This window comes from Salmo salar, chromosome 15 (assembly GCF_965601325.2).
Source record: "Salmo salar chromosome 15, fSalSal1, whole genome shotgun sequence".
NCBI classification, from domain to species: Eukaryota; Metazoa; Chordata; class Actinopteri; order Salmoniformes; family Salmonidae; genus Salmo; species Salmo salar.
The window spans coordinates 101,093,084-101,118,289 of record NC_138305.1 but is presented as its reverse complement, the minus strand read 5'-3'; the positions used below and the strand labels follow the sequence as shown (position 1 = coordinate 101,118,289).

The following is a 25,206-nucleotide window of genomic DNA, read 5'->3' as shown; positions in this document are numbered from 1 at the left end:
CTGTTTGCATCCCTCACCCGTCTCTTTCCCCCTCTTTCCACATCTCTTCTCTTGGCCTCTCTCCCCTCTCTTTCCACATCTCTTCTCTTGGCCTCTCTCCCCTCTCTTTCCACATCTCTTCTCTTGGCCTCTCTCCCCTCTCCTTCCACATCTCTTCTCTTGGCCTCTCTCCCCTCTCTTTCCACATCTCTTCTCTTGGCCTCTCTCCCCTCTCTTTCCACATCTCTTCTCTTGGCATCCCCATCCCTGTTGTGGTGACCTGAGCAGAAGTACCCTCCCAGTGCCACCACACTGCACTTTGAGTTCTATGCTGAACCTGGCCCTGAGGTCAAAGTGGAGAGGAAGGTAAAGACTGACACATTTCCTTGTACTGTGCCAGAAAACAAATATTAGTGTGCGACTAATGCATGTCCCTGGTCTTTAGTAAGTCATGTCTTGTTATGAGTGGATTTATTGACCATTTGTGAACTTTCTCTCTGCCCGACAGACCAGCAGTAACACATTACACTACATTCACATCGAACAGCTCGACAAGGTAAGGGACAAATGTTGTCTATTTTCTCAGAGCATTTAATGAATTTTACCGAATACTGAACAAAAGTCAATTTACCTTTTTAAGTTGTTTAGGACTTCGCTGCTTTTCTTCCATTGATCCTACATTCATATTAAAGAAACCAACCTATCCCCCAGGCCAAATTCACATATTCCTGATATTCTATGTTGTTCTTCCAGATCTCTGAGAGTCCCAGTGAGATCATGGAGTCACTGACGGTGATGTATAACATCCCTAAAGACAAGCAGACCCTGCTGTTCACACACATCAGACTGGCCCATGGCTTCTCCAACCACAAGAAGAGACTACAGGCCGTGCAGGCCAGGCTCCACGCCATCTCTATACTGGGTAAGAGGGAGGGAAGGAGTGTGTGCTGCCTCAATATAGTTCAAAAGAGGTTATAATTGTTGGATTTATGTAGAGCTTTTCCAGACTCAGACTGTCATTCACCGCCAATGACATGGTGGTTTTCTACAACCACCTCCAAGTTCTATGTTCAGGTGGTCATCAGTGCTTATGTCTCTGTGATGTTTACCTGTGTGTCCGTATTGTCTGTCTGATGCATCAAATCCAATTTCCCCTCTGGGGATCAATACAGTCAATTCATTACATGTCGATCACTCTTTGAAATGAGTTTGCGTGGTAACTATTTGAATTGTGGGGTTCTTTCCCTCCGCAGTGTACTCCAATGCACTCCAGGAGTCGGCCAACAGTATTCTCTACAACGGCTTGATAGAGGAGCTGGTAGATGTGCTACAGATTACAGACAGACAGCTTGTGGTAAGAAATGACTTTTTCTCCTTTCCCCCTCTCCTTTCCCCTCTGTCTATCCTGCTGTCCTCTGCCCCTAATGGGTTGGTGAGTCTGTGTCACATACCAATAGTAGGTGTGAAATTGCAATCATGTCATATTATTGACCAGTATCAGATGTCACTGGATTGTAGTTAATGTAGCTAATGATTGCAATGTGGTCAGATTTTGTCCAATGTTTTTGGAATTGCATGACAATACAATCATGATTGTCTTAGCATTGTATATGTCCCTAAAGAGTTTCCACAGTCATGGACAGTCCTGGAAATAATGATATCTTGAAAGTCCAGGAAAACATACCTTTTGACCTATATGTAATCCTCTATGCAGTTCTTTAGTTTCATGAATACCCTGTCTCTTTCCTCAGGACATAAAGGCAGCGTCTTTACGCACCTTAACATCCATAGTGCACCTGGAGAGGACACCCAAGCTGTCCAACATCATCGACTGCACCGGCACAGCCTCCTACCACGGCTTCCTGCCTGTGCTGGTGCGCAACTGCATACAGGCCATGATCGGTGAGTGGTCTATCGATTTGAACTTGGACTGGTTTTGATGCCAGTCCAATGAGAACACAAGCCTTTACATTTTAGCCATTTATCAGACGCTCTTATCCAGAGCCACTTAGTTAGATAGGTGCAAACAATGGAGTAACACATCTTCAGAGTTGGTGTTATGGTCGGATATGACTGTTGTACTAAAGCTCTGAAAAGACACTCTTAAAAACTATTCTTCAAGACAAGATGGGTATTTTGGTCTCCCGTCACTATGCCTGTCTGTGCGACTGAGTAGAATCCAGTAGAGGTTGATGGACCCAGCTCTAGGAAGCAAGGCTGCCTAAACAAATGGGTAACTGCACCGAAAGGCCTGCAACAAAAATAATTGATTGAAGTGACCGTTGAACTGACTGTGCCTCTAACCTGCGGTGGGCGTTTCTCCTCAGACCCTCTGATGGAGCCGTACCCGCACCAGTTTGCCACTGCTTTGTTCTCCTTCCTCTACCACCTGGCCAGCTACGACGCTGGGGGGGAGGCCCTGGTCTCCTGTGGGATGATGGAAGCCCTGCTCAAGGTAAAGAAACACACTGTCACCTCTGACCTGGCTTCTACTCACCCTTTTTTTATTCTGCTGAGCTGGCCTGGTTTCACTATGTACGTATGCTGCGCAGGTGTGTGACAATTTGAAGATCTGTTGATCGCCCACAGAGTCTGTTTATGTCCAGCATACTCACTTGCTCTGCATAAATGCTGAACAGACCTAAATATATCCTTCCTGCTTATGGTCCCCATAGGTACGCCAATTAAGCCCCCTTCTGCACTAAAAGGCTCCATGTAGAGGAGCTTAATTGTTTTCTAAGACAAGAATAGGCTTGATCTGGGAGTCTGGTCCATAGTGTTTGTATGCGCACAGTCTCAGCTCCCTCTCCCCTCCCTTACTCCCTTCCTCTGTAGGTGATCAAGTTCCTGGGGGACGAGCAGGACCAGATCACGTTTGTCACGCGTGCAGTTCGAGTGGTGGACCTTATCACCAACCTGGACATGGCAGCCTTCCAGTCACATACCGGCCTTACCATCTTCATCAGCAGGCTGGAGGTAGGGTCCTGTACACATGTATACCCCTAACACACCTAGCATTCTAGATTCAGGGCAGGCTCCTGTGCCTATATGTTTCCCCGAGCCAAAACGCTTTTATTAGTTTAAATTGACATGTTGCTGCCAGAGGGCTTGGAAGTTGCTTTTGGGGGCCTTTGTGACCCACCTGGTAAATAATAAATGTGTTGCATAAATAACCTGAGTGGGTGACGACGCACCTAACTGCCTGGGATCTGACGCAGCTCTCTAGGGGCTCTGTACTCTGCTCAGAGTCTCTGCTGGAACAACCGTGTGCCAAAGTCCTGTACTCTTTCCCTCTCTCTCTCTCCCTCATCTTTCTTTCCCTCTTTCCCTCTCTCCCTCTCTCCCTCTCTCCCTCCCACTCTTTCACTCTCTCTGTCTCTCTGTGCAGCATGAGGTGGACCTGTCGAGAAAAGAGTGTCCTTTTGTCATCAAGCCAAAGATCCAGAGACCCAACTCTACCGTGGAATCTGAGGACATGGACACGGACGTGGATGGCCAGTCAGAAAGCTGTAGGCTCCTTTTTATTTTCTATTGTTGTCAATCAGCTCTTCCATACATTGGGCTATAGGCCTACATTTAGTTGAAGAGACCATATGAATTGATCAACATGGTTATAAGGTGTTAGTCTAAAAATGTTACCATGTTTTGGTCAGTCAATATAGATCCATTTTATTGACATTTGTTGAGGGTTAAACTGTATGTGGAGGTACTGTCCAGTGATTGTTCTATAATAGTTAGCTAGCTACGTGTTGTGTTATGGTCATTACTAACAAACTAATCAATTCCCAAAACTAGAATGTAAGAAGTTAAATGGCCTCCATGTTTTCCTTGCCTTTGTTATGGGTGATAATATAGATCCAGTGTTGGCTGTTGTGTTGTAGTGGTATGGCTGTGGTCTTATGGCATTGTGGCTGGGTGTGGTGGTGTTATACTTGAGAGATAAAATGAACTGCAGACCAAGATGTCCGACTGTTGTTTTCAAGGTAATCTACTCAGGTTCGCGGAATGCTGATTCATGGACTCTATCGTGTTTAAATCTGGTTTATATGGACCAACATGACATGCGCACAGGGAGCAGTGATGACGTCATCCAAAAACATGGCAGACACTGGATGAATATAAACTCAACAACAAAAGAAACGTCCCTTTTTCAGGACCCTGTCTTTCAAAGATAATTTGTAAAAATCCAAATAACTTCACAGATCTTCATTGTAAAGGGTTTAAACACTGTTTCCCATGCTTGTTCAATGAACCATAAACAATTAATGAACATGCACCTGTGGAACGGTCGTGAAGACACTAACAGCTTACAGACGGTAGGCAATTAAGGTCACAGTTATGAAAACTTAGGACACTAAAGAGGCCTTTCTACTGACTCTGAAAAACACCAAAAGAAAGATGCCCAGTGTCCCTGCTTATCTGTGTGAACGTGCATTGGGCATGCGGCATGAGGACTGCAGATGTGGCCAGGGCAATAAATTGCAATGTCCGTACTGTGAGACGCCTAAGACAGCGCTAGAGGGTGACAGGACGGACAGCTGATCATCCTCGCAGTGGCAGACCACGTGTAACAACACCTGTACAGGATCGGTACATCCAAACATCACACCTGCGGGACAGGTACAGGATGGCAACAACAACTGCCTGAGTTAGACCAGGAACGCACAATCCCTCCATCAGTGCTCAGACTGTCTGCAATAGGCTGAAAGAGACTGCACTGAGGGCTTGTAGGCCTGTTGTAAGACAGGTCCTCACCAGACATCACCGGAAACAACGTCGCCTATGGGCACAAACCCACCATCGCTGGAGCAGACTGTGAGCATTACACCGAGGCCTGTACTCTGGAGTGGGAATGATTTGGAGGTGGAGGGTCCGTCATGGTCTTGGGCGGTGTCACAGCATCATCGGACTAAGCTTGTTGTCATTGCAGGCAATCTCAACGCTGTGCGTTACAGGGAAGACCTCCTCCCTCATGTGGTACCCTTACTGCAGGCTCATCCTGACATGACCCTCCAGCATGACAATGCCACCAGCCACACTGCTCGTTCTGTTCGTTATTTCCTGCAAGACAGGAATATCAGTGTTCTTCCATGGCCAGCGAAGAGCCCAGATCTCAATCCCATTGAGCACGTCTGGGACCTGTTGGATCGGAGTGTGAGGGCTCGGGCCATTCCCCCAGAAATGTCTGGGAACTTGCAGGTGCCTTGGTGGAAGAGTGGGGTAACATCTCACAGCAAGAACGGGCAAATCTGGTGCAGTCCATGAAGAGGAGATGCACTGCAGTACTTAATGCAGCTGGTGGCCACACCGGATACTGACTGTTACTTGTGATTTTGACCCCCCCCCCCCCCCTTTGTTCAGGGACATGTTATTCCATTTCTGTTAGTCACATGTCTGTGGAACTTATTCAGTTTATGTCTCAGTTGTTGAATCTTATGTTCATACAAATATTTACACATGTTAAGTTTGCTGAAAATCTCACAGTTGACAGTGAGAGGATGTTTCTTTTTTTGCTGAGTTTATGTTAATATCTTCGGCTGTCAGTGTTGAATAAGAAGAAAAAAAATCGGCCTCAGCGACAATTATTGGAGTCATTTAATGGATATTTTGTGCACAAAGGTGATGACTAATGTGTCTTTTTAGAAAAATGACTATCTGACTTTTCTGTGGCCGTCTATGGAAATGGTCTTTCTGGGCCGGGCGTCAGTTAAATATAAGGATGTAGATTTGACCAGTCATGCTTATCGGTCTCTAGGTTCATTTGCATAATTTTGTGGAATTATGGTCATGCATCTTATCACGCCCACAGCATACATGAATATCCTATCACCTATCAGACAGAGCCAGAGTAACTCCTCACTGGAGTGAAACGTGCATTTGTAAGCCCTGTCATTGCTCAACCAATAACAATTCTAAATATTTCGCAATCTCAACTGGTAATTAAAGTGCGCCTCCCGTTTGCCATTCGACTACATAGGCTATAGTCAACGGTAGGCAGGCTATCAGTGCATCACCCACCACTTTGCAATGTGAGCTTGAGGCAGGAATTATCTGAAAGCTTTACTTCAAATAATGACACAGGTCAACCAGCATTTCTCTCCTGTTCTGTTGGTTATCATATCAACTTTCTTTCGCTGTCCTGAAGCCCAGGGCACAATCCTAGTCATATTAGCAACCAATCCTGGTCATATTAGCAGCCAATCCTGGTCATATTAGCAACCAATCCTGGTCCACCTCTGTCACATCTGCTCGCATTAGGTTTAGAAAAAATAAAATAAAAATTCCCAGGGAATTGCGTTGTTTGATTGACTTAGCTGCTTCATTACAGAAGTGACATGTTCACTAATAGGCTTTAGCTTTTTGACTGTAAGACAATTGGCTTGCTCTTGTTACATGTTTTCATTAAGCTCTTGAAGAAAGACTGGACATTTTTCTATGCATGCTTAGTATCATAGAGGGAGAGGTGAACTGAGAGCTTTCATTCTGACCAAAATCTGTCCAAAACAAGCCCGATGTGTTTCTATGTTGCCTGCCTTACAGCCTTGGGAAGACTACCATTGCTAGGGCGGAGAAATAAGAATCTCATATACAGTTCTCTGATAGTATTTTCTGTTGGTCACGTCATTTTACTGTTTATACATTTTTTTAGAGTTTGGTAACCGGTTAATGAGGGTCAGTTGGTTGACAGCAAAATTGACCGCAATGTACATCCCTATGCAGTACCGAGGCAAAACTGTAGAAGCAGTTGAAACCATGCTTCCAGACTGGAACCCTGGCCCCTCGGGTGTTATGGCTGTGTGGTTTGGCTGTTTTGTGTTGTGGTTGCTAAAACTGTCCTCTTAACAGTGTCAGAAGAGAGGATGGAGAGCAGCCCTGGTCCCTCAACGTCCTCTGGCTCCAGACCTGAGACAGAACACCGAGCGCAGAGCAGCACTGCCAGCACGCCCCGCACAGGTACACACTCACATAGCAACGCACATAAACAAACATTCTCAGCTTAGACTATCATACGCTCAGTCAAGCGAGCACACACACACGGGCGCTCACACTCCTATGTGTTCCATCTCCCATATGTTTTCTCCCTCCAGGCCTGCAGTGTATTCCCCAGAGAGCAGCTCTGCTGAAGTCGATGCTGAACTTCTTGAAGAAAGCCATCCAGGACCCTGCCTTCTCTGATGGCATCCGTCACGGTGAGTGAGCTATGATAACCACACTCTAAAAAGCATGATCAATGGAGAGACGCTAGACTTAAGCTATCTGAGGGAAACTGGTCCTATTTTCTTTTTTTTATTATTTTATTTTACCTTTATTTAACTAGGCAAGTCAGTTAAGAACAAATTCTTATTTTCAATGATGGCCTAGGAACAGTGGGTTAACTGCCTTGTTCAGGGGCAGAACGACAGATTTTTACCTCGTCAGCTCTGGGATTCGATCTTGCAACCTTTCGGATACTAGTACAACGCTCTAACCACTTGGCTACCTGCCGCCCCATGCACTGACTGGAAGTCGCCCTGGATAATAGGAAATGTATTGTATGAATGCCCCCTGGACGTTGCCTGACTAACCTCCTGGTCTCTGTACGGCCTCTCTTCTCCAGTCATGGACGGGTCTTTGCCTACCTCACTCAAGCACATCATCAGTAATGCAGAGTACTATGGACCTTCTCTTTTCCTACTGGGTGAGTACTCAAGTCACACAACATGCTTCAGAGGAATCTAATATGACATGTATTATAATGTGTAGTATGTTTACTAATATCACTTGATCATTGAGACAGTTCTGCGAAGTCCATCAAAGCATACATTATGCCATGTTGATAAGAGGCAGTTTTTGTCCTCTGATTTTAAACACACTCCCTCTCTCTCTCCTCCCTCCCTCCCTCCCTCCCTTTTCCACAGCGACGGAGGTGGTGACAGTGTTTGTGTTCCAGGAGCCATCTCTGCTCTCCTCCCTGCAGGATAACGGCTTGACTGATGTCATGCTGCATGCCCTGCTAATCAAAGACGTGAGTCCCACAGCACTCCATCCCCTCTCAGCTCACCCTGCATTCAGACCACTCCATAGTCGTCAATGCAGGTTGGCTTTGATAAGCGCGAGGGAAAGTTTGTCGCTGGTGTCAATGCGGGGTCACTCTTTCTTTCTTCTCAATCTTTTCTCTCCCTCTTCAGTCGCTCAGTGGACCCCCCCCCCCCCCCTCATTTCTCTCACTGCTCACCCTCTCATCTCCCTCTTGTCCTCTCCTGCGCATTTGACATGTTTAAATGTCCCGTTTTCTTTTTCAGCAGGGTCATACATTAACACCGGCGTAGCCAGTGGATGTAGAGCCTACACTGCCTAGTCTTCATCTTGCCCTCCATCTCCTCTCTGTCACACAGCATTGCATTAAACAGTCATTCTCCCTCCTTGGTTTCACCGCTTCCTTTCCTCCCTCACTCTTTCCTTCTGTTTTCCCCCTGCTCCTGATTGCCTTTACGTTTTGGTTCCCTGTGCCCTACCCTCACCCTCTCTTCCCCTCACCCTCTCTTCCCCCTACCCTTCGTACCCTCACCCTCTCTTCCCCGTACCCTCCCTTCCCCCTACCCTTCGTACCCTCCTTTCCTCCCTCCCCAGTCCCCTTCCTCCCAGTTGTTCCCTACCCTCGCCACTCTGTCTCTCACTCGCTCTCTCTCTTCCTCCCCTTTTTCTCTCTTTCTCCCTTTTCTCTCTCTCACAGTCTCTCTCTCTGCAGGTCCCGGCCACCCGGGAGGTGCTTGGTTCTCTCCCTAACGTGTTCAGTGCCTTGTGCCTGAATGCGCGAGGCCTGCACTCCTTCGTCCAATGCCAGCCCTTTGAACGCCTCTTCAAAGTGCTGTTGTCACCTGACTACCTGCCTGCCATGAGACGACGCCGCAGCTCTGACCCTCTGGGTGAGTTGGATGTGTGTGTGTGTGTGTGTGTGTGTGTGTGTGTGTGTGTGTGTGTGTGTTAGTTAGTTATTGCAATCTAGTATGGCAAGAGAGACCTTTAAGAGAGGTGTGTTAACTTAAAGGAAGCTAGTATATTGGGGGACAATTCACTCTGTTGAAAAATAGGTGTTTGTTATAGGAATGTATAATGTTGGGTTGTAATTTCTGCTACACTAGAAGTTAATGGTTACATGTATGAGGAATGTATATTGTAATGGAGGTCGGATAAGAGCCAGGGGCTTGTAGAGTTACTAATTAAGGGAAAAAGACAATCACATAGTTGTGGTCACAGGTAAGTGTGGATGAGGAATGGGGGCTGTGGTCAGGTCACGTGAAGGGAGAAGGAACCGTTTATTACCCACATTACTTATCTTCCTGCCTAGCAACAAAGATGTAGTGTTTAGAGAAAGGAGGAGACTCAGCCTAAAGGGTGTATAAATACTGGTGCTGGTGGGAACATGTCTTTGTCTTTTCAGCTGTTTGACTCAGTGGGTGAATTAACTTGGTTTGAGCTTTAACTAGTTGTCTGTTAGTTTGTACTCTGTTTATTTAGAACTGAACAAAAATATAAATTCAACAATTTCAAAGATTTTACCGAGCAGCAGTTCATATAAGGAAATCAGTAAATTGAAAGAAATGCATTAGGCCCTTATCTATGGATTTCACATGACTGGGAATACAGATATGCATTTGTTGGTCAAAGATACTTTAAACAAAAATGGGCCTCACAATGGGCCTCGGGATCTTGTCACGGTATCTCTGTGCATTCAAATTGCCATTGGTAAATTTCAATTGTGTTTGTTATCCATATCTTATGCCTGCCCATACCATAACCTCACGGCCACCACGCGGCACTTGTTGACATCAAAATAACGCTCGCACACACAACGCCATATACGTGGTCTGCGGTTGTGAGGCCGGTTGTATGTACTGCCAAATTCTCAAAAACGGTGGATGTGGCTTATGGTAGAGAAATTAACATTCAATTCTCTGTCAACAGCTCTGGGGGACATTCCTGCAGTCATCATGCCAATTGCACGCTTCCTCCAAAATTGGGACATCTGTGACATTGTGTTGTGTGACAAAACTGCACATTTTAGTGGCATTTTATTGTCCCCAGCACAAGGTGCACGTGTGTAATGATCATGCTGTCTAATCAGCTTCTTGATATTCCACACCGTTCAGGTGGATGGATTATCTTGGCAAAGGAGAAATGCTCACTAACAGGGATGTAAACAAATTTGTGCACAACATTTGAGAGAAACAAGCTTTTTGTGCCTATGGGACATTTCTGGGATCTTTTATTTCAGTTCATGAAACATGGGACCGACACTTTTATATTTTTGTTCAGTGTAGTATGGCGACACTGTTGATGCAGATGTCTTTATGTAACCATGCTGGTTTGTGTGTGTACAGGAGATACAGCGTCCAACCTGGGCAGTGCTGTGGATGAACTGATGAGACACCAACCCACTCTGAAGACTGACGCCACTACTGCCATCATCAAGGTGGGTTTACAATGACATGTACAGGAGGCCTGGAAAAACTGAAATGATCAGCACCATTGAGCAGGGATAGGAGTGAGTTCTCCAGTACAGGTTGGCATTTGATTACTAATAATCAAATACAAGTACTCAATTTACAAATAACTATTTTAGCAGGTTAAATGTATAAGCACAGGCACAATTTACAACTGTAAGATGTTTATTGTTTGGAGTATGTCAAGTGCAGTGACAATGTTAAAGTTGTGTATCAGAACCACCAGTCATTGGAACAACCTTTAGCATACTGCAAACTTTTTTGGCCTTCAAACCCGTTTCACGGTAACATGTGAGTACTCAATTACTCAAAATGATTTTAGTGATGTTCTCAGACACTCATTCAAATGCCCATCCATCCCATTGTTCATGTCTGGACTTCTAGTTTTGACTCCGCATGTGACTTGACCAGGAAAAACTGAGGTCTTGTTGTAGCTTTTAACTAGGGCACAGAGTTCAACTGGTTCAGGTCATGTGTTAGGACCCTAATCATATAGATTAACCTTGTAAACTGCATAGTGAATTAGCACAACATGATTGTTTCTGTAACCTGGGCCATGTGATCTGAACAGGAACAACTTATTGTTTATCCCTGGAGGGGTTTTTACGCTATGGTAAATTAACACACACTTGTCTTCTCTTCAAAACAAATACCCTTGCTTTGTTTTCACCAGCACTCGAACTTGTCTTATCTTGCCAGCACCGACTTTGCTGAGCTACTTTATTGAGGAAAAATGTACTTGCTGTGATATCCTATCTATCTTAAGATGAATGAGTCGCTCTGTATAAGAGCGTCTGCTAAATGACTAAAAGGTCAACTGTCCTCTCCCAGTTACTGGAGGAGATATGTAACCTGGGCCGAGCCCCGGAGTACATCTGTCAGAAGCCCTCTATCCAGAAGACTGATGGCACTGTCACCGCGCCCCCCGCCCGCTCCTCCCACGCTGCCGAAGAGGCTTCCAGCGAAGATGAGGAGGAAGAGGAGGCGCTCCATACCTTCACCCAGCAGCAGGGGGAACCAGAGAGCAACAGACAGTCAGTGCCAGTTGAACTGTATGACATTCCAAATCAGCGATGTGATTCTTCCTGATCAATTCAGGATTTATTGCTCCTGATATAAAAAAATAATCTATTTATAAATCATTTTATGTATTTACATTTTGTTACATTTTTGATCGGGAGTTGGGATAATAGTGTTTTTGTCATTTTTCCTATAGGGTTGTTGGCACTGAAGAGAGGATACCGATTCCTCTGATGGATTACATTCTGAATGTGGTACGTGTGTTGATGCACGTTCTCTGGTTATTTTATGTGATGATACCTGCAATAAGGCACACTTAAATCAAGTCCCTTTACTCACCTAAAATTGTCAATGAAGTGATGACAGGCAAGATCACATTATGACATTTCTCTATTACAAATTAATCGGAACATTTGTACAAAATAATGACTTCTGGGAGCGTATAACGGTATGCAGACTCTACTACTACTACTACTACTACTACTATCGTTTTATCACTTTTTGGGACGTGCTTACTCAGTCACTAGACGGCTACCACCTGGTTAGTGAACTCTGCACCTTAGAAGCTGCTGCCCTATGTACATAGACATGGAATCACTGGTCACTTTAACCTTTTCACACGTGAGTTCCAAATATCTAATGGTCGCCCCAGCGTGAGTCGTTTTATGCACGTGATGTTAGAATGCACTCACTGTTGCAAAATGTGATTATAACACAATGGGACAGTTAACACGCGCTGCCTGCCAGATATCTTTTGGCTATGTTTCAACTTGTCAATTTCAAATTATTTTCTAACAACTGTTTGAATTGAGGTGTGTTCCGCCGCCTCATTAATTCACATAGAAGTAGCCGATTTCAGCGTTGCAAACAATTTGTTTGAGACTTTACTGAGTAGGCTAAACTTCTGTCTTTGAGGAGAGCCTAACACACTTCACTCATGTTTGCGCAGATCAAGTATGCATATATTTGTGCAGTCTTCCAAGAATTGGAACATTTTCTTGCTGGCGCTCGCTTTGCCTTCCTTGTTGTTTTCCTTACAAATGATAACTTTGGATATGTGTGTGTGTTACTTTGATAGGAAGTTCCTTATTTTCTGTATATTATGTTTCTACTGTAGGCGCGTATGTATATATGGAGCATAATGTATTTACAGTTTTATTCATGTTTTCAAGTACTTGTGACAATAATGCATTCCGATAGTTGCATCTATTGTAATGGGCACCGATGTGTGTAAAATAATTTAAGGTTGTACTGATGATAATGAGCTAAACTATTTGCCAGCTATGTGTGGCGCCATGTTTGTTGACATTATACAATGCATTCTGGGTGTCACGTAATCTGTCAGACCGAAGATGTTATAATGAGGTGAAGGAAGGGTTCACTCTTCTTTTGGGTGAACTTCCGGAAGTGGATGATCGTAGATGACACACCCCCTTCAACATGCATACTATAAACAGACAAATCTCATCTTGTCTCTTATCTTTGGTTGATGCGAAAAAAAATAAACATTCCGGCGCGCAAAAACTACCCATTGTTGGATTACTTTCCATTTCTAGAACGTGTTTCACTCAATTATTTCGATCAATGGTGAGCTCACCCGTGATGTGATTAATTATAAATAGTAATGGCTATTAGCTAATTCATATTGTAGTTTCTGTCAGCCGAGAGTCATATTTGAGTTATACAAAATACTCAATCTTTCCTCGGTTAGCGTGAGGACAAATGTAGACTACATTTTCCGGTTTGGAAGATTGTGTTACGCTGTAGCCATTTCTGTGAATGTCTGAACATTGCATCCAAAAATAAACCGATCACATTCTGGACATAACTTTGTAAGGACTGTGTTTGTGCAAAATGTTTCTGTGGAAAGAAGTGTTGCGTCAATCGAAAATGGATGTTGTAAGTAAGCGTTCTCATCAGGCGTTTTAATAACACCGGTTTGATCGTATGCTACAGGGACCACTATAGAACTATACAACGATCACACCCGTTTGTTGGTACGTGTGAAAAGGTTCATGTTTACAAACTGTTTTACTCATTTCATATGTCTATATACTGTATTCTAGTCAATGCCACTGCGACATTGCTCGTCCTAATATTTCAATATTTCTTAATTCCGTTATTATACTTTTAGATGTGTCTTGTTAGATATTACTGCTTGTTTCATATTACTGCAATAAAATTATATTTGATTCCTTACCCCTTTAAAACCTCTTGAGGATACAATCCTGGTAACGGGATTGGTTGGACAACAACCAGTGAGAGAGCACGGCGCGATATTCAAAACAAAATAATCTCAAAATTAAAATTCAAGTATTATACGGCATTTTAAAGATACTCTACTCGTTAATCCTATCACATTGTCCGATTTCAAAAAGGCTTTACGGTGAAAGAAAAACATTAGATTATTTTAGCATAGCACCTCAGCAAAAAAAAAAAAATTCCAAGCACGATAGCCATCACAAAACCAGATATACAGCTAAAATTAAGCACTAACCTTTGACAATGTCCATCAGATAACACTCCTAGGACATCATGTTAGACAATACATACATTTTTTGTTCGATCAAGTTTATATTTATATCCAATTTTTGCATTGGCGCGTGACGTTCAGAAAATGTTTTCTCCCCATAACTCCCGGTGAATAGGCACATTTAATTTACGGAAGAACTCATATAAACGTTGAAAGAATGTATAACAATTATTTAAAGAATTAGAGATAATCTTCTCCTTTATGCAACCACTTTGTCAGATTTCAAAATAACGTTACGGAAAAAGCACATTGTTCAATATTCTGAGTACAGAACTTAGCCTTCAATGCTAAGCTATACAGTTAGCCTTCAATGCTAAGCTATACAGTTAGCCTACAACCACGGCGTCGACAAATCTCTAACAATATGTTCGAAATATTTACTTATCTTTGCTGATCTTCGGCGGAATGCACTCGGATGGGCACCCACTTCCACAAGAAATGTTCATTTGTTCTGCAAAGTCCATCATTTATGTCCAAATACGTCCGTTTTGTTGACCCATCCAGAACACTTTACAATGCCATGTGGCGTGGACGCAAATCCATAGACGAAATGTTCAAAGTTCCATTACCGTTTGTAGAAACGCGTCAAACGATGTTTACAATCAATGCTTTAGGGTATTTTTTTTACGTAAAATTGCGATAATTTTACAACCGGGCAATAGCTATTCATCCCAGAAGAAAAATATAAAAATGATGACGTCACGTGCACGCGCATCATAAGACACCTCTCCTCAGACTGGCCAATGATTGACTGAGGCAAAATGATCTGCCCGGTAACAGCTGACGGTTGAAACCAGTTCATAAAGATTGTTGACAGCCAATGGAAGAGTTAGGTGTAACATAAATCCTATGTCACTGTAGTTTTTCAAGGGATTCAAAACAAAAACGACATTTCTAAATTCTCCCACTTCCTGATTACATTTTTTCTCAGGTTTTTTGCCTGCCATATGAGTTCTGTTATACACAGACACCATTCAAACAGTTTGAGAAACGTCAGTGTTTTCTATTCAAATCTACTAATAATATGCATATTCTGTTTTCTGGGACAGAGTAGTAACCTGTTTAAATTGGGTACGTTTTTCATCCGGCCGTGAAAATACTGCCCCCTAGCCCCTAATACTGCCCCATTCCCCTTTTGTGTTTCTTCCCAGATGAAGTTTGTGGAGTCGATCCTTAGTAACAACACGACAGACGACCACTGTCAGGAGTTTGTCAACCAGAAGGGTCTCCTGCCCCTGGTCTCCATCCTGGGTCTGCCTAACCTGCCCATTGACTTCCCCACATCAGCTGCCTGCCAGGCTGTAGCCGGGGTCTGCAAGTCCATACTGGTGAGACCTGACACTGGGGATATGGAGTTGGGATGGTTATGATGGGAGGCTGTAGCTGGGCTCTGCAACTCCATAATGGTGAGACTAAGAGATGTGGGGATATGATTTCAGTGAATTTGTTAGTGATTGATCTCAAGCAGAGCTGGAAAATGGACTATAGACTCTTTAGAATATATAACCTGTGGTATTTTGATGGTAGGCTTATATTTCTGAGGTTCTCTGACTGTTGTGACTAAACTCCAGGGAGACCTGTTAAATGTAAGCATTCAGTCTCTCCCTGTGACTGTGCTGTATTGACACTGAAGCATGGTGTGTCGTCCCGTGGTCCCCAGACGCTGTCCCATGAGCCCAAGGTGCTCCAGGAGGGGCTGTGTCAGCTGGACAGCATCCTGTCGGCCCTCGAGCCGCTCCACCGCCCCATCGAGGTCCCCGGGGGTTCCGTGCTGCTCCGAGAGCTCGCCACCGCCGGTCACGTGGCCGACGCCACATTGTCGGCCCGCGCCACGCCACTGCTGCACGCGCTCACCGCCGCACACGCTTATATCCTGATGTTCGTGCACACCTGCAGGGTAGGGCAGGTAAGATGCCTGTAAACCAATCAGCAAGGACCTCAAGTTATGTCACTCCACACCTGTAGCCCACAAAGTAGAGGCTGTAGATTAGGTTGATGTTTGTATTTAATTCATTGAATGATGTCAGCAGCATATAATCAACCAACCAATCCGCCTCTGTGGATTTAGAGCGCACCACCTCTGTGGATTTAGAGCGCACCACCTCTGTGGATTTAGAGCGCACCACCTCTGTGGATTGTCATTGTTGGGAAGGAGTTGCTTGACTGTGAGTGGTTTGGTATTGTTGTGCCCAGGTGTGTTCATTAACCTTCCCCTGTGTGTTGTGCAGAGTGAGATCAGAGCCATCAGTGTGAACCAGTGGGGCTCCCAGCTGGGTCTGAGTGTTCTCAACAAGCTGAGTCAGCTCTACTGCTCTCTGGTCTGGGAGAGCACCGTGCTGCTGTCTCTCTGCACACCCAACAGGTACGCTTAGCTCTAAGCCTGTCTGATACGCTCTCTGTCTCTCTCCTCCTGGTCTAGCTCTCTTTAGCCCTCTATCTTTTGGCCTTGAGGTTCTCACTGGTTCTCTCTCTCCCCCTCTGTCTCCCCCTCCGTCTCTCTGTGTGTGTGTGGCTGTATCTTTCTCAGCATGCAGTCAGTCGACAGAACACACTAACTCTCTCCTGTGTCTCTCTCCTCTCCTCCCCCAGTCTCCCCCCAGGCTGTGAGTTCGGCCAGGCTGACATGCTGAAGCTCGTTCCCAAGGAGGAGAAGCCATCTGGCAGCGCCACAGCCACCGCTTCTGCCTCTGGATCCAGGAGAACTGGTAACAGAGATGCCCTTCTACTGAAAAACAACCAAAAGAAAATGTTAAGAATGGGACAATGTTTGGCAGTTCGTTTTTCTTTTTACATTCTAAAAACAACTTTTGAATGTTGGAGTTTGTTAGGCATCGTTTGAGCAATGTGCAAGAAGGGAATGTATAAGCATATTTTAGCCAAACTTTATCTTCCAGCAGAGCCACCCCTAGCTCTAACCACTAGCCCTTTCCCCTCTCTCACTAGCTGAGTCTGAGGCTGTTGCTGTGGACCCCTCTGCCACGTGTCTTCTAGAGGGGATGGGGTTGGACGGGGACACGCTAGCCCCCATGGAGACTGACGAGCCCACTGCCGGCACCTCTGACCCCAAGACCAAGTCCAAACTGACCCCCGCCATGGCCACTCGCATCAAGCAGATCAAACCCCTGCTCTCTGGTGAGGACATCAGGAGCTTTGTCTTTTCTTTTTCACACCAAATACAGCACTGTGCTGTCAGAATCTCTGCATTAGTGAAGAAAGACATAGGAAACATACAGCCTCATACATTTACATTTTAGTCATTTAGCAGACGCTCTTATCCAGAGCGACTTACAGTAGAGTACATACATTGTATTACATTTTTTAAATACTGGCCCCCCGTGGGAATCGAACCCACAAACCTGGCATTGCAAGCGCCATGCTCTACCAACTGAGCTACAGTGGGACTATACAACATACAACTCTCTGGTGAAGGTTGAAACACTGTCCGTTGTGACTGCTGATTCTATATTTGTGAGTGCTGGCTGTCTCTTTCATCCTGGTGTGGTAACTCTCTACTCCAGCGTCGTCTCGTCTGGGCCGGGCTCTGGCCGAGCTCTTTGGTCTGCTGGTGAAGCTGTGTGTGGGTTCTCCAGTCCGACAGCGCCGCTCTCACCACGCCACCAGCACCGGTACAGCCCCCACCCCCGCCGCCCGGGCCACTGCCTCATCCCTCACCAAGCTGCTCACCAAGGGCCTCAGCTGGCAGCCCCCGCCGTACACCCCCACCCCTCGTTTCAGGTACTCTACTGTTAACCCTACACCCCTACCCCTCGTTTCAGGTACTCTACTGTTAACCCTACACCCCTACCCCTCGTTTCAGGTACTCTACTGTTACCCCTACACCCCTACCCCTCGTTTCAGGTACTCTACTGTTACCCCTACACCCCCACCCCTCGTTTCAGGTACTCTACTGTTACCCCTACACCCCCACCCCTCGTTTCAGGTACTCTACTGTTACCCCTACACCCCCACCCCTCGTTTCAGGTACTCTACTGTTACCCCTACCTCCCTACCCCTCGTTTCAGGTACTCTACTGTTACCCTTACACCCCTACCCCTCGTTTCAGGTACTCTACTGTTACCCTTACACCCCTACCCCTCGTTCCAGGTACTCTACTGTTACCCCTACACCCCTACCCCTCGTTTCAGGTACTCTACTGTTACCCTTACACCCCTACCCCTCGTTTCAGGTACTCTACTGTTACCCCTACACCCCTACCCCTCGTTTCAGGTACTCTACTGTTACCCCTACACCCCTACCCCTCGTTTCAGGTACTCTACTGTTACCCCTACACCCCTACCCCTCGTTTCAGGTACTCTACTGTTACCCTTACACCCCTACCCCTCGTTTCAGGTACTCTACTGTTACCCCTACACCCCTACCCCTCGTTTCAGGTACTCTACTGTTACCCCTACACCCCTACCCCTCGTTTCAGGTACTCTACTGTTACCCCTACACCCCTACCCCTCGTTTCAGGTACTCTACTGTTACCCCTACACCCCTACCCCTCGTTTCAGGTACTCTACTGTTACTCACAACGGCTACTTGGGTTGCTTCCGGAGTTTCTACCTGTCTCAGGAAATGTGCACCTACACACCCAGTGGTGGAAACTTCCTTTAACTAATGCTTACACTAATTCAATACATACTTCTGGAGAAGGGCAGAGACATCCCCCAAGGCTGTTGTGTAGATCTGAGAGGATTGGAGTTATCAGATGTGTGTTCTCATGGCGTGATGTCTCTGCTCTCTCTCTCCTCCCCTCCAGGCTGACTTTCTTCATCTGCTCGGTGGGCTTCACGTCCCCCATGCTGTTCGACGAGAGGAAGTACCCCTACCACCTCATGCTGCAGAAGTTCTTCTGCTCCGGAGGACACAATGCACTCTTTGAGTGAGTAGAGCACCCTCCGATAATAGACCTGTAGCTACAACCAGGCTCATTACTGTTGCTGCTCAGCTCACACCATTAATACCTGACTTAATATTTATTTGGCACTACCTTATTGTCAGGATTATTAATAGAATGATTATAAGTAGGGCCTTGAGTTTTCCCTGACCAGGGAACATATGGGGCGGTAATTGTGAGTGTACCCAACAATATTATGTTTCTCTGCCCATCGGCTCTGACACATCTCTCGTTTCCCCTCCTCTCCCCAGGACATTTAACTGGGCCCTGTCTATGGGTGGTAAGGTGCCTGTCTCAGAGGGCCTGGAGCATGCAGAGCTGCCAGACGGGACAGGGGAGTTCTTGGATGCCTGGCTGATGCTGGTGGAGAAGATGGTGAACCCCAGTACTGTGCTGGACTCACCCCACAGCCTGCCTGTCAAGGTTCCCGGGGTCACCCCCACCACCCCCCAGTTCAGCGCCCTGCGATTCCTCATAGTCACTCAGAAGGTAGGGGGATTGGTTAGTGGTGTGTGTGTGATTTTAATTTTTTAAATTTTTTTGATTTATTTTTTAATATATATATATTTTTTTTAGCCCTTGATGTTTAACTATTCTTGTGGGGAACAGAAGTCCCCACGAGTAGTAAGCAAACAAAAATTTGACCTACGTTACATTTTGTTAGTCCTCACAAGGTCAAATGCTATTTCTAGGGGATTTAGGGTTAAGGTTCAAATTTGTGTTAGGGTTAAAATTAGGTTTAGGGTTAAGTTGAGGTTTTTGGGTTAACTTCTTATGGGTACCTGGGACGGTAGCGTCCCACCTGGCCAACATCCGGTGAAATTGCAGAGTGCCAAATTCAAAATTACTGTAAATATTGAACTTTCATGAAATCACAAGTGTAATACATCAAAATAAAGCTTAACTTCTTGTTAATCCAGCCGCCGTGTCACATTTCAAAAAGGCTTTACGGCGAAAGCAAACCATGCGATTATCTGAGGACAGCGCTTAGCACAGAAAACATTACATAGTTACCAGCCAAGTAGATTAGTCACGAAAGTCACAAATAGCAATAAAATTAATCACTTACCTTTGATCTTCGTATGGTTGCACTCGCAAGACTCCCAGTTACACAATAAATGTTCATTTTGTTCGATAAAGTCCCTCTTTATATCCAACAACCTCCATTATGTTGGCGCGTTTTGTTCAGTAATCCAATGGCTCAAATGCGGTCACAACAGGCAGACGAAAATTCCAAATAGTACCGGTAAAGTTCGTAGAAACATGTCAAGCGATGTTTATAATCAATCCTCAGGTTGTTTTTAGCTTAAATAATCGACAATATTTCAACCGGACAATAGCGTCGTCAATATAAAAGAAAAACAAGAAAGGCGCACTCTGTCGGGCGCATAGAACAGCTCTGAGGACATCCCACTATTCACTCAAAGTTGTCATTCTCTCTCATTTTTCAGAATAAAAGGCTGAAACAATGTCTAAAGACTGTTCACAACTAGTGGAAGCCATTGGGAATGGAATCTGGGTCCTATCCCTTTAAATGGTGGATAGGCTTTCATTGGAAAAACAGCCATTTTCAAAATAATGGCACTTCCTGGATGGATTTTCTTCATGTTTTCGCCTGCCATTTCAGTTCTGTTATACTCACAGATATTATTTTAACAGTTTTAGAAAGTGTTTTCTATCCAAATCTACTAATTATATGCATATCCTAGCTTCTGGGCCTGAGTAGCAGGCAGTTTACTTTGGGCACGCTTTTCATCCGGAGGTGAAAATAGTGCCCCCTACCCTAGTGAGGTTAATTAAGGTAAGAGTACTGGTTAGGGAAAATAGCATTTTGAATGGGACTGAATTGTGTGTCCCCACAAGGTTAGTTATACAAGACTGTGTGTTACATGAAAAATTATTATATCTTTTTTTTAGATGCATGTTTCCAAGAAGACAAACACACGTTGCTCCCTCTAATGCTGAGCCACTCTCTGCCTCCCATTTAGGCAGCGTTCAGCTGCATCTGCAGCCTGTGGAATAGGAAGCCCCTTAAAGTGTACGGGGGCCGCATGGCTGAGTCCATGTTAGCTATACTGTGCCACATCCTGAGAGGAGAACCTGTCATCCAGGTGTGTTCTTTTATATAAGGTGCAGTGGCACACCAGAAGAGAGAAACTATTGGGGGGGATTATTTGTAATGTACACAAATTTTCTTTGTCAAATAATCCTTTGAGGGATGGTTGCTAGTGGCATGTAAATTAAATTTCGTTCATTTCTCCCAGGAGCGCCTGGCCAAGGAGAGGGAGGGCACAGCCCGTCCAGAGGAGGAGGGAGGTCTTGGGGCCTCTACGCTGCCTGTAGGCCCCAGCTCTGGAGGTGAGAGGAAATGGTGTATTTTCAACAACATTACATGGTATTAATGACAGCGAAGGCTGTCATTTGATACAATGTATTTTTATACACATGAAGGATAAATGCACAATAACTATCCAAGAGCACATAATGATTTATAACACTTGAATGTAAAATCCAGGTGCAGGTGGATCAGCAGGGGTCCCTGGAACAGCAGTGAATGCAGGAGAGGGCCCTGCCGGGTCAGTTCCAGGACCAGCCATTGGAAACAGTACAGCACCACCTGCACCAGGGGGTGCAGCAGAGGACTCCACTAACACTACTGCCAGGAGAGAGCCACAGGTTAACCAGGCTCAGCTACAGCAGGTGAGGAGGGTGTGGCTGTCGGTCCGGTCCGTGTGTGTTTTTGGATTCCTTTACCTTTTGTGACCTTTTCTTCATAGAAATGGCAGTTTTTGTCAGACCGTTTCCTCATAGACAATTTTTGGCATTAAACATGCATCATTCGACAGCTTTGATAGATATAACTGCTAGCATTACTAGATACCGTTGAGATCATTGGTTGCACTGTTAGCATAGGTTGAAATTGTACTGTTTTGTTGTCAACCTCTTGTCCCCTTGAACCCTCACCCTGGTGTGGCCTGCTCCACTTTGTGTTGTTGTGACAGGCTCAGGGAGGAGGCAGGGAGAGGCAGCCAAACGTCAACCAGCAGCAGCTACAGCAGGTATACAGCTAGATGGCTCCGCACTCAGCGTCAATCTAAAAAAAATAGGAATGGAGTCTATTTATATACAGTCTATATGCTGCACCGAACTTGCACTTTCTAGACGGGGCGAATAGGCGCGAGCGCACATTTGACTAGAATTGAATCTGATCTTTCGTTTGTAATGGGGTCAAGGCTGAAGGTGGCCAGGAGGAACCAGAGGGAGGGAGGGAGCAAGAGAGAGTGGGAGGCTGGATGTCCCTTGGTTGGTGGAGCATTTTTGATACACACAGGAAACTGTTGTGCGTAAAAAAAAAAACAGCAGCGGTGCAGTTCTTGACTCAAACAGGTGCGCCTGCCAGCTACCTACATACCCCGTTCGAAGGCACTTAACCTCTCTAGGGGAGGTGGGACGAAATCGTCCCACACTATTCAACAGCCAGTGACAAATCAGAGCTCCAAATTTAAAACCACAAAATGTCATAATTCAAAGTTCTCAAACATAGGACTATTTTACAACATTTTATAGATGCACTTCTCCCGAATCGAACCACGTTGTCTGATTTCCAAAAGGCTTTACAGCGAAAGCAAAACATTAGATTATGTTAGGAGAGTACATAGACACAAAAAACCACACAGCCATTTCCAAGCAACTAGCATGCATCACAAATACCCAAAACACAGCTAAATTCAGCACTAACCTTTGATGATCTTCATCAGATGACACTCCTAGGACATTATGTTATACAATACATGCATGTTTTGTTCAATCAAGTTCATACTTATATCAAAAAACAGCTTTTTACATTAGCATGTGTTGTTCAGAACTAGCATACCCACCGCAAACTTCCGGTGAATTTACTTAATTACTCACGATAAACGTTCACAAAATACATAATTATTTTAAGAATTATAGATACTGAACTCCTTTATGCAATCGCTATGTCTGATTTTAAAATAGCTTTTCGGTGAAAGCACATTTTGCAATATTCTGAGTACATTGCTCGGCCATCACGGCTAGCTAATTTGACGCCCACCAAGTTTGGGACAACCTAAACTCAGAATTACTATTTAAAAAATGGTATTACCTTTGCTGTTCTTCGTCAGAATGCACTCCCAGGACTTCTACTTCAACAACAAATGTTGTTTTGGTTCCAAATAATCCATAGTTATATCCAAATACCGCCGTTTTGTTCATGCGTTCAGGTAACTATCCAAACGGTGATGCGCGAGCGCATTTCGTGACAAAAAATTACAAAATATTCCATTACCGTACTTAGAAGCATGTCAAACGCTGTTTAAAATCAATTTTTATGCTACTTTTCTCGTAAAATAACGATAATATTCCAACGTTGTATTCATTCAAAGGCTGAAAGAAAAAAATGGAGTAGTCTCGTGGACGCGCATCTCAGTGTCACTGTCCCCAGGCTGACCACTCACAAATTCTGCTGCTGTTCCTGGCCCAGAAACAGCAGACACCCCATTCCACTTTCTGGTGCCTTCTGAGAGCCAATGGAAGAGTTAGAAAGTGTCATGTTACAGCACAGATGCTGTAATGTCGATAGAGATGCAACAGAAGGACAACAAATTGTCAGACAGGGCACTTCCTGTATGGAATCTTCTCAGGTTTTGGCCTACCATATGAGTTCTGTTATACTCACAGACACCGTTCAAACAGTTTTAGAAACTTTAGCGTGTTTTCTATCCAAATCTACTAATTATATGCATATTCTAGTTTCTGGGCAAGAGTAGTAACCCGTTTTAAATCGGGTACGTTTTTTATCCGGCCGTGAAAATACTGCCCCCTATCCCAAAGAAGTTAAATATTTTGTCTTGCCCATTCACCATCTCAATGGAACACATACACATTCCATGTCTCAAGGCTTAAAAATCCTTCTTTAACCTGTCTCCTCCCCTTCATCTACACTGAAGTGGATTTAATAAGTGACATCAATAAGGGATCATAGATTTCACCTGGTCAGTCTATCTTGGAAAGTGCAGGTGTTCCTAATGTTTTGTACAGTCACTGTATATAATGCGTGACGTTGACTCACTGATCACACTGTGCCTTAGCCATAGTCTGCTCCTTTTCTCACTCACTCACTCACTCACTCACTCACTCACTCACTCACTCACTCACTCACTCACTCACTCACTCACTCACTCACTCACTCACTCACTCACTCACACCAGCAGTTATGACAGTGCTTTACAGATACCCAGCCTAAAACACCAAAGAGTAGGCAATACAGGGGCTTGGGAAAGACTCGCTAGAAGGAAGTCTCCTCTAACCCTGTCCTGTGCTCGGTCTCTCTGTCTGTCGTTTTTAACCGTTGTCTCCTCTATCTAGTTGATGGACATGGGTTTCTCCAGAGAGCACGCCATGGAGGCCCTGGTGAACACCAGCACCATGGAGCAGGCCACAGAGTACCTGCTCACACACCCTCCTCCTCTACTCAGCGGAGCCGTTAGGGTACGACCACACACATACTTACGTGGGAACGCGCAGTAAGGGAGAGATTGACTGAGTCAAATACAGAACATGCACACTCAGCCATGTTCCATTGACACACTATTTGCTCATATTACACACATTCACAGGAACACACGCAGGTACACACACACACACGTCTCCTCCTGTAATGTGTGTTAAGTGTACTCTGTTGGTCTGTAGGACATGACCATGTCAGAAGAGGACCAGATGATGAGAGCCATCGCCATGTCTCTGGGACAAGAGGTCAGCATGGAACAGCGCTCTGATTCGCCCGAGGTGCGCTGCCACACACACGCACACACACACTAAGACACGCCCCCACTCACAGGCGTACGGATGGAACATATTGCTGAATGAATGGACAACAGCTCATGAATGAATAACCAGGGCCCCCTCCAGAAAGGAGCTGTGGAGTCTACAATGCACCCTAGGCACTTGTGTGATCTGAAAGTATTGGATAGGTGTGTAGCCTAGCGGTTAAGAGCATTGGGCCAGTAACTGAAAGGTTGCTGGTACTAATCCCTGAGCAGAGTAGGTGAAAAATCTGTTAATGTGCCCTTAAGCAAGGCACTTAACCTTAGTACGCTCTGTATAAGAGAGTCTGCTAAATGTCTAAAATGTAAAAGGATATAGTGTTTTCCACAAGCACATGGAGTAGCCAGCCTCCTCCCGGTTAAGACATTACTACCAACAGGCTGTATTTTGGTGGCCTCCGGCACATTCTAATCCTAGATTAGATTTTCAACCAGGAAATAACC

General features: G+C 45.0%; 1 protein-coding gene across 19 annotated transcripts in view; it reads left to right on the top strand.

The window, feature by feature from the left end:
* LOC100380641 (E3 ubiquitin-protein ligase HUWE1) overlaps positions 1-25,206 on the top strand; it is an 88,040-nt gene that overhangs the window by 9,924 nt on the left and 52,910 nt on the right. For 14 of the 19 annotated variants that reach the window (XM_082962217.1, XM_082962208.1, XM_082962220.1 and 11 more), the window contains 30 exons: positions 268-345; positions 488-535; positions 733-901; positions 1,233-1,333; positions 1,731-1,881; positions 2,307-2,434; positions 2,815-2,955; positions 3,368-3,488; positions 6,826-6,933; positions 7,068-7,169; positions 7,577-7,657; positions 7,878-7,984; positions 8,693-8,885; positions 10,341-10,432; positions 11,295-11,515; positions 11,680-11,737; positions 15,168-15,344; positions 15,677-15,922; positions 16,245-16,378; positions 16,606-16,721; positions 16,960-17,148; positions 17,535-17,751; positions 18,779-18,901; positions 19,168-19,405; positions 20,905-21,027; positions 21,181-21,274; positions 21,432-21,616; positions 21,919-21,975; positions 24,305-24,427; positions 24,629-24,724. In XM_082962217.1, coding sequence (XP_082818343.1) covers positions 268-345; positions 488-535; positions 733-901; positions 1,233-1,333; positions 1,731-1,881; positions 2,307-2,434; positions 2,815-2,955; positions 3,368-3,488; positions 6,826-6,933; positions 7,068-7,169; positions 7,577-7,657; positions 7,878-7,984; positions 8,693-8,885; positions 10,341-10,432; positions 11,295-11,515; positions 11,680-11,737; positions 15,168-15,344; positions 15,677-15,922; positions 16,245-16,378; positions 16,606-16,721; positions 16,960-17,148; positions 17,535-17,751; positions 18,779-18,901; positions 19,168-19,405; positions 20,905-21,027; positions 21,181-21,274; positions 21,432-21,616; positions 21,919-21,975; positions 24,305-24,427; positions 24,629-24,724 — 4,017 coding nt within the window. The remainder of the gene's footprint in view (positions 1-267; positions 346-487; positions 536-732; positions 902-1,232; positions 1,334-1,730; positions 1,882-2,306; positions 2,435-2,814; positions 2,956-3,367; positions 3,489-6,825; positions 6,934-7,067; positions 7,170-7,576; positions 7,658-7,877; positions 7,985-8,692; positions 8,886-10,340; positions 10,433-11,294; positions 11,516-11,679; positions 11,738-15,167; positions 15,345-15,676; positions 15,923-16,244; positions 16,379-16,605; positions 16,722-16,959; positions 17,149-17,534; positions 17,752-18,778; positions 18,902-19,167; positions 19,406-20,904; positions 21,028-21,180; positions 21,275-21,431; positions 21,617-21,918; positions 21,976-24,304; positions 24,428-24,628; positions 24,725-25,206) is intronic. The other 5 variants (XM_082962222.1, XM_082962221.1, XM_082962216.1 and 2 more) reach the window with 3 other exon arrangements.